General features: G+C 46.6%; 1 protein-coding gene across 1 annotated transcript; it reads right to left on the minus strand.

Moving 5' to 3' along the window:
* Nucleotides 1-156: 156 nt before the first annotated feature.
* On the minus strand, nucleotides 157-14,876 carry LOC133348462 (uncharacterized). The gene is made up of 8 exons (XM_061561277.1): nucleotides 14,633-14,876; nucleotides 11,369-11,437; nucleotides 7,588-7,620; nucleotides 5,060-5,113; nucleotides 3,825-3,854; nucleotides 2,697-2,774; nucleotides 1,255-1,425; nucleotides 157-804 (listed from the first exon to the last, which is right to left on the minus strand). Exons 1-8 carry the CDS (start codon nucleotides 14,874-14,876, stop codon nucleotides 599-601), a joined length of 885 nt encoding a protein of 294 aa, XP_061417261.1. The 3' UTR covers nucleotides 157-598.
* Between the last annotated feature and the right edge of the window lie 230 nt (nucleotides 14,877-15,106).

Below are 15,106 nucleotides of genomic sequence, written 5' to 3' on the forward strand. Positions count from 1 at the left end.
GGAGTATCTTGCGAGAAAAGCCTCGACCTACTACTGTCTGCACTCCTGCTCACCCAAGCGTCCTACCATGTACCTCATAGCTGTACTCACGGCGAATCACTGCCAAATACACAGCCCATCGTCTGCCTTTCTCGCTTTTTCCACCCCAGCTTCCCCGATGTCGTGAATGACTCATCGCGGCTGGCCCGGTCACCTTTTTGCGCCCACACACTACTCAGCCAACTCAGGGGCACCGCGTTGTAAACTGTCCTGCGAGGGTCAGCCAATCCCCTGGCACCGGGAAACCGTGGGACTTTCCTCATAGGGACCCTTCGGATTAAAACCCGTTGTGCCAAGCAATCCCACGCCAGGACACTACGTGTGTGCGCTGTGTGTGTATTCAGTGTGGGGGCCAGGGGGGGGCGGTCACGGAGTTTGCAGTGTGGCTTCGAAGCCGTGGCACCACACAATCCCTGCAAACTCATATATGTGTGTGTGTGAAAGTGAGTGTGCGAGCGCATGTGTGTATCTGTCTTTCTTTGTGAACCCGAACAGTTTGACTCATGAACGGGCCTCAGAAACAAGGACCCCGTTCGTAAGTCGGGGATTGCCCGCACTTTCATTTGCGTGGCTTTTCTTTCTTTGGTCCAACGCGGGATGCTTTGTGCGTGCCGTCTTTTTTGGTTTGTTTTTCCCGGGCAGGCTTCGTTGGATGCCCAGGCCTCTTCACGTTGGGATTCTGTCGTGTTTGCGCTTCCGCGGCGTCCAATCCCTTTTTCACGTCGGGGGCAGACGTTGATTTTTTATTTCGCGTGAAGCACATTACTGAAAATAAAAGGGGACAAGGGAGTAAACAGGTTAGTGTGAGCCACTAAATTCACATGCATGGAAGTATCTGTAGTTATCTATTTGTGCGTGTTGTGTTTTTCTCTGTGTCACTCTCTGCCTGCATCTTTCCGCGTGTATTTTTGTACGTGTCGGACACTATCCCTGTATATAGCTGTCTGTGTCTGTCCTTCGTGTCTCTCAAAGTGTTTGTAAACATGTCTCTGTGTCTCTCTAGATCTTAGAGATTGAAAACTAATTTCTTTAAAAACTGCTTGTTGTTGTGTTTAGTTGGCTGTGCTGAACCCCGCCCCCTCCGATTATCACTGTTGGCTACGGAAATGTGTGAAAGAAGTTCAACATTCGTACATCTCCCACTACGATCTGCAGAGGACCCTACTTGGTGTTGAGAACGCCTCTGCTATCTGGAGGAACAAGCTAAAGACTCACCGATGCAGAAGACGATTAAGGATAGCATGGCTGGCACGAGCACGATCAGTGCAATCACGCTGGTCTTCGTGGGCTCAAACTCAGGGTCGTAGTCTGGCTCTGGGATGACGTCGGGATCGACGTCATCCAGAACCTCCAAAGGTGCTCGCCGTTGCTTTTCCAAAATACTTCCTGTAGCACACACATGCATACACACGCAGGTGCGTTAGTGACGTTTAGAGACTTTTTAAAAAATCAGAGTGAATTTAGACGTATCCCTGGCAGCAATGTGCAATGGCTGTATCTACGTTGAACTCCCTTCACACCGTACGTAGCCACCGTGCTAATCGGAGGTGCGGCGGTGGGGGGGGGACAACAAACTAAACACAAACATCATCAGAAGGCAGAAGCGTTGGGTGATACGAGCTGGCAGCAGCACTCTGGACAGCGCTGCTTGAAGGGCTCCAATCAGAAGTTGTGAGCAAATCTATTTCGGCCATTCCCACACTCGTGAGGTTGCTCTGCCGTGACATTTTAGAACGGTTTCTCTGCCTCCTGACAACGATGCCCAGAGTGCACCAGGAAAACAATTCAGAAGACAAGGAAGTGCCTGTAAGGTGTATTGTCTTCTTTAGTAGGCTTGATATGGAGACTTAGTAATGACACGGTGACACTTCTTTTTAAAATGTTACTGCTCTGACGTCACCACAGTGCGAGTGAAATTCATTGTTCCTACAATGTTTCTCGGTAAAGTCACGTAGGTAAAAAATAAAATAAAAATAAATTAAATCACGACGTTTCGGAGGCAACACAAGCTTCCGTCTTCAGGTGGAACCGTCACAGCACAATAACTGTATCAAGTGAAGAGAGCTTTAAGAGACACGATATTATATATACAAGTTAAGGGGTGGAGGAGCCAGGATGGGCCGTGGGGGGGGGTTAAGTTAAGCCGCCTTTCTTTTTCACCCACGTGACTTTACCGAAAAAAACCAAAGAGTATGGACCTTGCAGTCACAAAAACTTCAAATCTAGAATTAATGTTTCTGGTTGTTGCTCTACCCCTGCCCAGTTATGCAAATTGAGCATCTCAAGGCATTGCGCATGCATGGAACGATGCATCGATGTTAATGAGTTAAATGAATACTTCGATACGTCGTACTTGGATTTACCAGTGGCAAAATATAGTAGTAGGTTTTTACCCTTTCAACTGGTACAAAAACTGACACCTTTATACAAGGACAGTGCATATCATTATCATTATCAGAGTTGTTTATTTTTGTTTGCATTTTGACTGCTTGTGTTGTGGTTATTGCAAACATGATCCCTTGTATAAAGGTGTCAGTTTTTGTACCAGTTGAAAGGGTAAAAACCTACTACTAGATGTTACGAGAGTCATATTTCAGGAGTGATGTAAATTGCATGCAGTGAGGCATTCCTGACGTTAGAGCTCCAGAATGACGTACGTTCACAATAAGACAGGCAGACTTCCTTGTTCTCTTTCTCGCAGGATTTGCAGCGCAGCGCAGATATGTACGTGGGTTCTGCGGACAAACAAAACATGGACGGAGTTAAAAGGCTGTTTATGTCTGCAGATTGAGAGAAGACTGGGTCACGAAAGTCGACGTGATGGAACCAGATGTCACGTGCATTTTCAGTAGGGGCAAATGTAAACTCTACGAAGTTCCATTTATCAGCCTATTTATTAACGAATAATTAGCTTTTTTTCTCAAATATAGATACAAATATAAAACAATTTGTATGTATGTTGAACTGCTGTATACAGCCAACCGTGCTAATCGGAGGTGCAGGAAGCAGGACAACAAACTAAACACGTAAATTTCCTGCAGGAATATCGGTCACGTGGTTTGACCATTTACTCATCACACCGTTCAGTGTGAGTTGGTGACCGTGGCGGGGGGATTAGGGTTGGTCGTGGCATCAGGATCGGTTTGGATATCACTCACGAGTGATGTTACACATGACCAGCGATCAAACTCAGACGGTGGGGTTCGTGGTACCGCCCGAACCACCGCAACACCGACACGATAAGAATGATAAACACGTACAAGCCCAGTAGATCGTGTCAAGTAATTGCATTTAGAACACGGTGAGCGAGTTTAAGGTCGAAATCAGCGACATGTGACGACTCCAATCAGTCGGTTACGTTCAGGATGAGACGAAAAACAAAACTGTTGTTGAGCAGGGTCCTACATTTAGATGTCTGGCCAATTCCATGCAAGACCGTTTGGCATTTACGGAATAACGCTCGGATCTTTATGCCTCGTAAATTGTCCACGCACACGGGCACATGCACACATTACACACGCACATGAAGGCCGGCACGGCGCACAAGGGGGAGTCGACCTAGAGGAGGCCCAGGACTGGTTCAGATCATCATCACCGGTGTTGGCCGTGAGCGAGAATCGAACTCGGGTCGCCAGGATCGCAGCGCAGTGCGCTAACCGCTAAGCTACCGCTCCCCTGACACATACACACACGCGCACGTGCACACGTATGCATGCTGTCTCGTGATAAGGTGACACTCATACCATCTTTCAGAATCGCCTATATACAGGTGGACACAATCTTACCACAGACAGGGCATGACAGTTCCTTCGAAGCTGAAAAACAAAAAGAAAAGGACAAAACGTGACGGTTAGTTAAATTAGAATTCGCATTAGTTTGCTAACAACACAGTCACAGATCTCATACATCACCACCACGCACAGCAGGGAGTGTAACCAGGTAAGGGTGCAAGGTGTCCTGCTCATGCCACTACTGGCTAAAGGGCCTCCACTCGAGGTATAGAGATCCCGTCTGGAGAGTATGTGGCCTACTCTTCCATGCTGGCCAGAGACAGGAATATCCACACTTTGCCACACCGAATTGACCGTGCTGATCGACTGATTGTGATGTGTCCCCATGCCTCTTGCTCGGTGGACAGAGGAAGGGAGATTTGACCAACTTGCATTAGGGACACAAGGAAGCGAACATGGATACATTAAGTTTAATGTGTAGGCTTTCGCGACCAATATACACAAGAGGTTTTTTTTGGGTTAGATCGTGTTAACAACACATTCCTGCGGAGGGAGCTGGTAGGAACGTTGGGTTGCTCGGTCAATGGCCAGGGTCAACGGCGGCGTGATGTATTCCGCAAATATGGCCGACTGTGAGGGCGGGCACAAGCCGGCGTGAGTAGGTTAAACGTTGAGTTTTATAAGGGCACCACGGGGTGACCTACCACTCCCACCCCTCACCCAGCCTCACCCTCACCATCCAGCCCCTCCCCACCCTCCCCTCCCCACCCAGCCCCTCCCTGCATGACGGACGGACGGACACAATAATCCCCTGTGGGCTGGTGGAACCAGGAGGTTCCTACCAGTATAAATGTGTCGTTAATCCCACCACAAGCAGCACCCAACACAGCTAATTAGTAAGGTTTGCCACGTAAACAAAACGTGTCAGTTACTAGTTCAGCAATAACCGGTGTGTTGAAGAGTAAACCCACAACATCTACAATTCGAGTACGACGTTTCACCGGTAATTACAACTAGCCTCATCGGGCGACAGCTAATTATACCGCTGTATTAATAATAATGATTCTCTACCAAACTAAAACCTCTTATGGATGGATACATTAAGAGTTAAAGTTACAAATCTGTACGGCGCACAAGAGCAAGTGAGAGGGGACAGGTGTTAGCCTGATGCAGGTTCGTGAAGCATCAACAATGCCGGACTATGGTTCGTCTCGTCCCCACCACGGCAACGTGTTAGACACCGGCATTCTCAACACTGCTCATGTGAGGGTGCAATGGGCAGGACTTACTTTTCAAAGCTTCCCGAAAATCCTTCCAGAACCTGACGAGTTCCCTCCAGTAGACTGCCATGAGAGAGAGAGAAAAATAGAGAAAAACGAGTGAACAATTTGTATATATAGTGCAAAGACTTTATATATCTGTCCTTTGTACTTGCAATTTACTCTTTTTACAGATGACAGCTTTCAGTTCCAGGAACTGGTCGCACTTCTGTGACGGGGGCCCACATTTCCATTCATAACGACAGTTTCCAAAAGGTCATGAATATTGCGAGCCATGAAAAGGATGCCAGCAATGTCTTCATACTTACATGCAACCTGTTTCAATTTGCTTATTGGTGTCTCGACGATAAATCATCAGGGCCGTATTACCCAATCGGCCTAGGGCCTACAAATACTAAAGGGCCTACGAAAACTAAAGTGCTTAAGAAAACACATTTTACCACATTTTTGTGTTTGTATGATAAAAACATTTTAACCAGGATATCTTCTTGAATAAATATATGTTGCATAGCAAGGATAGGCACAGTGTACAAAGAGGCAAAGTCACGTCAATGTTATCTGTGGCACACAGCGCGCTCCCATCAATTTAGGGCACATACTAAATCATGAACGTATCAGTAACGGCATCTGTCCAGCTGCTGGACGAAGTACCGCGTGAAACAAGCGAGTGACAGTGTCAGTAGAAGCAACACGGGGCAGCAGCAGCAGCAGCAACTGTAGAAAGTTATCACTGAAGGCCTACGAAACACAAGTGCCTAGGGTCTACAAGAACCTTAATCTGGCCCTGTAAATCATTCATTTTGTTACATCATTAAAGCATCCCTTTTAAACATTTTGCAGAACATATTCTTGGTTCTTTCGGTAAAGTCACGTAGAATGGAAATAATAAAATAATAAAAATTTAATCTAATAAAATAATTCTCACGACGTTTCGGCCACAACGCAAGAGTCTGACTCTTGTCTTCTCGACATACATGTTCTTCACCTGAGGACGGCTGCATGCGTTGTGGCTGAAACGTCGTGAGAATTATTTCATTATATAGTATTTTTTATTCTTTTATTATTTCCATTCTACGTGACTTTACCGAAAGAACCAAGAAGATGAATCCCTGCAGTCACGAAAGCTTTAAATCGAAATTTTGCAGAACACTTTACGAACCAGGCAGGTGTGTGTTTCAGGCTCCTGATAACAGCCTGTGGAGTTCCCTGGTGTCCTCTCACATGAATCCCAAAACTCTAATTCGTGAAAAATTTAACTTCGCAAAACATCCTAATGCAGTGGGACCCTCCTGAAGAGGAGTTTTGAGACTCAGTCAGAATTTCTTTGGTAAATAATGAATATTATTGTACAAAGTGGTCTAAATAAGTTCAGTGAGAAATTAATTCCATATTTATATTTCGGGAAATTAACTATTGGGCCACCCTGTAGATCTGCCAGCAGTATTTAGCTCATTTTACAAATCCTGCTGCATTAATAATGATTCATAATAAAGTGTTTTTTTGGGGTTAAATCACGTAAATATTAATCGCCCGATGAAGCTGGTTGTAATTACCAGCGAAACGTCGTACTACTCAAATTGTAAATGTTGTGCCTTTACTCTTCAACACACCGGTGTGCTGAACTAGTAACTAATTGGCACGCTTTATTTCCGTGACAAACCTTACTAATTGGCTGTGTCAAATGGTGTTGGGTTATCAACACATGAAATGTAACCCCAAAAAACTTTTATTATGATTAATATTGGTTGCAAAATCCTGCTACGTGTTAAACCAAATGATGATTTAAAATTATGTGAACAGCGTTTGCTCGCTCTCGAAGAGACGGAACCACTCGGAGGCAACGAGGGGCAACAGACAAGCGGGAAGGCAGCCACGCAGTGAGCTGGTGAAAAAAATGCCAAAGCTCTGCGTCCCTCTACATATTAAGGTTTTATCAGCCAATCAACGAGTGTTTACATGTAGGACACCCGGAATAACCCCACAGATGGAACAGGTGGAGTCTATGTTGTTATTGTCGCGCCTTCTCCTGGCAAGCCAGGGCACAGCAGCAGCTAGACGCCCACAGGAAGGGAGTTGCGCAACATCTGTGTGCGATCCACCAGCCCTCGCTGCCTCCACAGTGCTGGAATACAGCGATGCATGGCCACCATCGCCAGGCTAATTTCTTGGATTACGAGATTTTCATAACCAATTATATCACTATTGCGCTTTTTGAGGCACACAGAGATTGAAATGAATGTCTACCCAAAAGATTGTACCTTTATTAAGTAAAAATAACGTTTTAATAAATATTTAGTTTCCAGTTTTGCCCCAGAATGATCTAATTCTGGGTTTTGGTATTGATAACAGCCGGGTGGTTAGTTTCCTTTTTAGGGGTTATCTTTTGAATAGTTTTAGTGAAAATATTACAAGAGTCTACGGCGCAACTTAGAGACGAAATATTCCCAAGCATAGCAAAGAGTAACCAGTCAGATCTCTCAAAACAAATCAAAACTGAATTTCCCACAGTCAGGCTCAATGTGTTTCCCCACACTTACTGGCATAGTGTTTTTCACTCAGCTGGTTGGAAACTGTGAATGACAGGATAAATACAGAGTTAACAAGGCAGGAGTGATCAAGCACATAAGAAACGGCAGTGTTTGTATTTATGCTGATACGGAGTTGTACAAAGCGCACATTACAAACAAACTGAGACAGCATTGAAGGTGCGAGTAACAGACATCGTGTGTTTAGATACCAGGGGTGGAATGATTAACCGTTGAGTCTTCAGCTGACGATACGTGCAACGAATCACTCGTGTATGAGTCCATGGTGTATCCCTTTTGATTTACGTTGAGTCACGGGCTCACGTGACTCTTGAAACGACGAGTGGCCACGAACATGACTGCCATTATCAAATAAATATTTTATAATTATTATTCTTGTTGGACCAGGAAACCCTCAACAATGTCGAGACTTTTCTGGAGAGTCTTGCCAATTTTTTGCGGAAGAGGGTGATGTTGCTTTGAGAAATCCTATTTGGTTATGTTGCAGATAATTGATCAGCAATCGGGTGTTTGGCCAATACCAGTAATACTGTATGTTTTTTTTGCTATGGGAGGACATCAGTGATCTGGGCGGAAACCCATGCAGAGCAGGCGAAGAACAAACTGCACGCAGAACGGTGTACATGTTGGGAATCAAACTGAGGTCTTGCTGTAATGCTAAACTAAACTACTAAAACTATACTCTTTGGTTCTTTGGGTAAAGTCACGTAGGTATAAAATAAAATAATCACGACGTTTCGGGCGCAACACAAGCGTCCATCATCAGTTGAGAAAGCATGGTCTGCTGCTGAGGCAGACTGTTGTAAAATGTTTGAAATGGGTGTAGCTCAAGGGTTATAAAGAAGTGGCCGGGGCTAGTGATGTTTATGTGAGAAATTAGCATGTAACTGTAAGATAGGAGAGCGGCCTCCTCAACAAGGGCACGGAAGTGGCTATGTTAATGTGAGGGATAAGCATGTTAATGTGAGGGATTAGCATGTAACTGTAAACTATGTTTTATTTTACCAGGTAAAGCCCACCGAGCTATGTCGTTCTTTTTCAGAAGCGACCTGGCCACAAGTGACAGCCCAACGAAGTGGCTTATCATGTGGACATTTATAGCAGCCGAATACTGTAAACGCATGACGTTGATTCTAAATGTGAAGGGGAAAACTGGAGGACCTGGAGAAAATCTGCACGACCGTGGAAAGAGACATGCAAACTCCAAACATAAAAGCATCAGGGTCGGGATCGAACCCTCGACCTCCTGTATACCCGGCGAGGTAGTTAACATCTCGCCACCAATTGTGTCATTGAATCGTTCCACATTGTCATGGAGGGTGGGGAGGTATTGAAATGTATTAATGCCATTACTGTATTTGTATTCAATTAACCGATTTGTTATCCACGATGTTCGCTGTCATTACTTTGAAAGCTGTTTTAATTCGTAGCAATCTAGGCCCTGATTACTTTCATGTAGTTAAACTTTTCGTTCAAGTTAACCATCGCAACACCCACGATATGCGTGCAATTGTCAGTCTTTGCCGTGAGTAGCAACACTCACGGGTGACCGTCTCTCCTCTTGCACAAACACAGTAGGCCTGTATATTTCAGAGTTCAACGTTTTCGATGTTAGGATTTGTAAAACAAATTGACGTTCTTTTTTGTTACTTTCAGATCATTGATTTGAGGTAATTACGAAGTACCTTTGAGCTTACAAAAGTGACGTCACACGATTTCAACTAAAGTGGCAAAAAAAGAAAGATCATCCAAAATATAACTAGGCCCGTTTTTGGATATTTCAAATCAATCTGACAATGGGCAGCAAAGACAAAGATCCCCCGCATAGCCTTAACAGGCTGTTGGGGCAAGTGCTGTTAGCGAGTAGCACCTATGAAGGCCGGCACGGCACATCAGATGGTGTGTGGCCAGCACCACGCCCGACCACCTTTGTCTCTCCAGTGGCGATGTTTACACACCCTAGGTCGACTCATCTGAGGCTGAGTCGACCTAGGGGAGACCCAGGACCAGTTCAGATAGTCGTCACTGGTGTTGGCTGTGAGCAAGAATCAAACTCTGGTCGCCGGATTCGTAGCGCACTGTGCTATCCGCTACGCTACCGCTCTCCACACAATGGGCAACACCGATAGCAACACCCGCCATTCGCCACTAAGTGACAGTGACGTCACCATGGCGCCTGTGCCAGACCAGGTGCATTGAGGCCACGTGAAGTATCGAAGGCTCGCCGACAGGAGGTTTTGGGACAGACCCAGGTGCCATGGGCTGGCTGACTGAGACGACTGGTAGATATGTAATGGGTTCCGGAGACACTTGTAGATGTAACTTCTTTATTACAATACAACACTCCAACAGTCCTGATACACTGTTAGAGCCTAGGGACACAGCCTACTCCTAGCGTGCCTGACACTGGCTATGCTCTCGGGTCCTCCGGCTACGATTACCCTAGGGGAGGCTGACCCGACCCAGCCAAGGTGCGGGTCTCGACTCTATCTTCCTCGGAACTCGCCCTTACAAGGACGTGGAGCCGGGAGTCCCAGAGTCCCACCACTGGCCTGCACAGCGTCCCGGCCTTTACAAGGACAAGCGGGGCGAGGGGTTCCAGGGTCCTAAGCTGGCTGGTCTTGGGTCTTGAGCTGCGACTGGTCCCGATCGGCTGGGGAGGTCCCCTTTTATGCCCCTTTGCCCATCGAGGGGTGGCGTTGCGTGGGATCGTAGATCCCCTGCAGCCCCCCCCTCCCCCTGGCGGTACGGGGCACCCTTGCAGATGGACCTCGTCTACCACTGCCGGTAAGCGTGGCCCATCTACGGCACTACAGATGCACCAGCTGTACTCCCTACTGTGCCAATGGTCAATACACCCACTAGCACACACACATACCCCTCTGTTCGGTACACTGTCTTCATATGCCAATGCATTGCTACACGTAGATAACTTTTTTTTCTCAATCCACTGATGGATGAGGGTTTCCCCATGCCGTACTAGTCATGGCGGTTATTTCACCATGCTGGTCGGTGTGGGTTGGAGTCAGTGGTGAGGGCTGGACATTGGAGCAAAGGAGATCAGTGGATTTTGCAGGTGCTGCGTTTGGCTAACAACACAGCTTGGTTGAATTTAGATGCTCATGAATATGAAATTGCAAATTGCAAGGTATATATTTCATAAACTTGCACGAATGTTTCAACTGCCATGGCGGAGAAAGATTTTTTTTTCTTTTAATTTATTTCTTACCAGGTAAGGCCCACTGAGCTAAATATCTTTTTTTCAGAAGCGACCTGGCCACAGATTATAGCTCAACGAAGTGGCTTATCAAATGGAAATTTATAGCAGCCAAATACTCTCAACGTATGTTTCTAAATATGGAGGGAAAAACCGTAGAAAAATCCATGCGACTACGGGGAGAGAGAGAGAGACATGCGAACTCCAAATATACACGTAGGCTTTCGCGACCATTATGTACAGTCGTTAGGGTCAGGATCGAACCCACAACCTCCTTGATACCAGGCGAGGGAGTTAACAGGGGACCACTAGACTACAAGTTATATGGTGTACAAACCATTACACCTTGGCATCACGCTGCTTAATTGCAGCTTAAATAAATATGTTAGACAACACATTCAGGTGTTGGATTTTTTCTCTCTCCAAAAATCTGGAAAACTGTGGAGCAAAGTGTCGCTTTGTTTGCGTTCTCTTGGGCCAGGGGCTGAAACGACTTCTGCCGATAGCGTGCGAGTCAGCCCGCTGACATGCCCCCTAGAGTCCGAACGCACGTACCGTCTCCAATTCTGTTGTTCATCTCCACAAACTTGGAGCCCATGGTTTGCTCGACCTGCTCGTACGAATCTACAAGACGGTGAACAACACGCACGCACGGACACAGAGCGTTCCAGTTAACACGGATAGCCTTTTCCCGAATCTACGAGACGGCGAACAACACAGACGCACCGACAAGGAGCGCGCACTCTGGTGAACACAGGCTCGTGGGGATGAGAGGCACACACGCGAGATGGAACTACAATCGTCCACGGCTATCTGTTTGGTTTGGGTGCATCAGCTGGTTGAGAGAGAGATAAATCAAAATAATCAGTCACGCAAAGGTGCGTTCCTGAGATGTCTTGCTCGTGTGACTACTGCGGAAGGGCCTCCACTAAAGAGGGTATTTTGGCCTACTCATCCCCGCTGGCCAGATGCCTTCGAACGGGTTGGAAGGACCCACGACTTACTCCACCACGCGCCCGCTGCCAGAAGTGGAGTGAATCGGAGACAACAAGTAGAGAGACAGACACAGAGGCTCACAGAGAGACGGTTACAGAGAGACACACAAACAGATGGGCTCAGAGAGACACGGAGAGACACAGACAGAGACAGACACAGAGACTCACAGAGAGACGGTTACAGAGAGACAGAGAGAGACGGGCTCAGAGAGACACAGAGACACACACAGAGACAGACACAGAGACTCAGAGAGACGGTTACAGAGAGACACACAAACAGATGGGCTCAGAGAGACACGGAGAGACACCGACAGACACAGACACAGAGACTCACAGAGAGACAGTTATAGAGAGACACACAAACATATGGGCTCAGAGAGACACAGAGAGACACCGACAGAGACAAACACAGAGACTCACAGAGAGACGGTTACAGAGAGACACACAAAGAGATGGGCTCAGAGAGACACGGAGAGACACAGACAGAGACAGACACAGAGGCTCACAGAGAGACGGTTACAGAGACACACACAAACATATGGGCTCAGAGAGACACAGAGAGACACCGACAGAGACAGACACAGAGGCTCACAGAGAGACGGTTACAGAGAGACACACAAACAGATGGGCTCAGAGAGACACGGAGAGACACAGACAGAGACAGACACAGAGACTCACAGAGAGACGGTTACAGAGAGACAGAGAGAGACGGGCTCAGAGAGACACAGAGACACACACAGAGACAGACACAGAGACTCAGAGAGACGGTTACAGAAAGACACACAAACAGATGGGCTCAGAGAGAGATATAGACACACACAGAGACTCACTGAAGGACAGTTATAGAGAGACAGGCTCATAGAGACACAGAAAGACATGGCGATACAGACACACACAGAGACTCAAGCAGAAACAGTTAGAGAGAGACACACAGAGACATAGAGAGAGAGAGACACACATGGATACACGCAGACAAGTGTACGTACATCGAGACAGGCACAGAGACAGAGACGCATGATGTACGCAGGATGAGACAACCAGATACAAAGAGACAGAGGACAGATTCATCGTAATTATATCTCCGTGTATTTATACTGAATGCCTCTCACCTACGTCTTATATTTCTCGAATTACTGCCTCTAATTCCTATCGTTCTTTCATACCTCGCTACAAATGTAAATCATCTGAAAGCTCTCTTGACGAATGCATCTCTCTTCTCTTGTAAATTAACATCTCCCCTAATTCATCTTCTTGGTGCTTTCGGTAAAGTCACGTAGAAGGGAAATAATAAAATAATCAAAATACAACATAATAAAATACAAAAAGAAAGAACCAAGAAGATGAATCCCTGCAGTCACGAAAGCTTTAAATCGAAACCTCCCCTAATTGTCTCATCACAATATATAACTGTATCACCCAAGCGAGTCGGCGCATGGGACATCTAAGAGGCCGGGGTGTGGAGCCAGCAGAGGGCAGGAGTCGGGGCACGGTGACTGTGCATCTGTGAGAAAGAGTTTCATAGCTCATCGGATTCCTCCAGCACGAATACATATCCTGATCTTGCATGCAGGAATAGTTCATTTCAAGTTCAAGTTCATTTATTAGGTATAGCCCTGTGAGCCATTCGGCTCTTGAATCGGGTGCAACCGCAACAAACAAAAAACAAAAACATGAACAAAAAACATCTTAAAGTGAATATGTGACTAAGTGCAAAAAAAATCCAAGAAAAGACAGCAAAATATTGCAGAAAAAAAGCACCGTACACCAACGCTGTGTGCAAAAATCCCAGTGGGATGCAAGTCAAACAACAACAACAACCACAAGACAACTTAGATTAAGGCCATCAGTCTAACTCTGTAGTACAACAAACAAACATGGCTAAACCAATAGCAGGGCAGGGACGAGGCCGTCAGCGGTCGAGCCAAACGAAACGATCTCTGGTGGACAGTCGGTGGAGGAGAGGGGAATGGAAAGCCCTGGGGGGGGGGGGGCGAATGTCCAGAGGGGGCAATACAACAGGAGGAGACGAGAGGGCGGTGCGAGAGGAGAGAAGCAGAAGGACCGACGGAGGGGGGAGAGCGAGCGGGGCCGTCCATAAATGACGTCACGCGATTTTGGACGATTTTTGACCCCCCCCCCACCCCCCGTCGTCACACGGCGTCTCAAGAAGTCAGACCCCCCCACTCAAATATGACGTCTCAAAGCTCTGCCCCCCCCCCCAAAAAAAAAAATGTTTCCATCTTTAAAATAAAACATGCTTCAAATCGCTTTAAACTATTGTCATTGTAGTGCGTGTTTAATGTGGCGCTGCACTCTGATGTTGTAGGAGAAAACATTTATTAAAAAGTATATTTAATTAAGTAGAATGTGTTGTCTGTATTTATTTAAAGTTGCGCATTTTAAACTGATTAAACATATTTACTCTTTGCACCGCATGCCGCTGAGCCTGTCAGTTGATGTGACGAGCCGAGATACAGGCTGCCCTCGGTGGCTAGGAGATGTTAACTCCCTCGCCTGGTATGCAGGAGGTTGTCGGTTCAATCCCGACCCTGACACCTGCTGTATATTTGGAGAAAACGTGACACTCTCCCCGTGGTCGCGTGGATTTTTCTCCGGATCCTCCGGTTTTCCCTCCACATTTAGAATGCAACATCATCGCGTTTAGAATATTTGGCTGCTATAAATTTCCCCGTGATAAGCCACTTTGTTGAGCTATAACTTGTGATAGCCAAGTTGCTTCTGAGAAATAACTAAATAGCTCAGTGGTCCTTAGTTGGTCAATATAAAAAGTAAAAAAAGAATGAAAGCAAACAGGGGGACTCACAGATCAAGCGCTTGGACTGTTCTCCCAGCAGCTTGGAGATAATATTCTGCACGCCCCTGTACGTCTTCGCGCGAACGAAGGGCCTGTCGATCTGCATCCTGCTCAGCAGCGCTTTCAGGGGCACCGCGATGGCTTCCGTGCACTTGAAGCACGACTCGCACGTGCGGGCGGCTAGCAGCAGCAGCAGCAGCAGCGTTGGCAGCACTGCGGCGGTCACGAGCCACGAGGAGCGCTGGGCAGCCATGGTCCTGGGGAGCGAGAGAGGGGTCACGTTTAGCGACTTGACCTTTACTCGTTGTGCTAGTGAGCAGGCACCCGTTAACGCGGGCGATTTTGGAAATACAGGGACTCCTCTACTTACGAACGAGTCAGAACCAAGAGCATCAGCTGATGTTTTGGCTTTGATTACCAAATTTAGCAATCTTGTTTACCGTAACGCAAATGTTTTACATTTTTATGACCAGAAAGTTCTAC

The sequence above is a fragment of the Lethenteron reissneri genome, chromosome 27, assembly GCF_015708825.2.
Source record: "Lethenteron reissneri isolate LAM-NWPU_2019-01 chromosome 27, ASM1570882v1, whole genome shotgun sequence".
NCBI classification, from domain to species: domain Eukaryota; kingdom Metazoa; phylum Chordata; class Hyperoartia; order Petromyzontiformes; family Petromyzontidae; genus Lethenteron; species Lethenteron reissneri.

Coding starts and splice junctions, on each gene's coding strand:
- LOC133348462 (XM_061561277.1), bottom strand. CDS start 14,876: ATGGCTGCCCAGCGCTCCTCGTGGCTCGTGACCGCCGCAGTGCTGCCA. Junction 5,114..7,587: donor GAGTGAAAAACACTATGCCA/GTAAGTGTGGGG, acceptor CTCTCATGGCAG/TCTACTGGAGGGAACTCGTC. Junction 2,775..3,824: donor ACTGTCATGCCCTGTCTGTG/GTAAGATTGTGT, acceptor GTTTGTCCGCAG/AACCCACGTACATATCTGCG.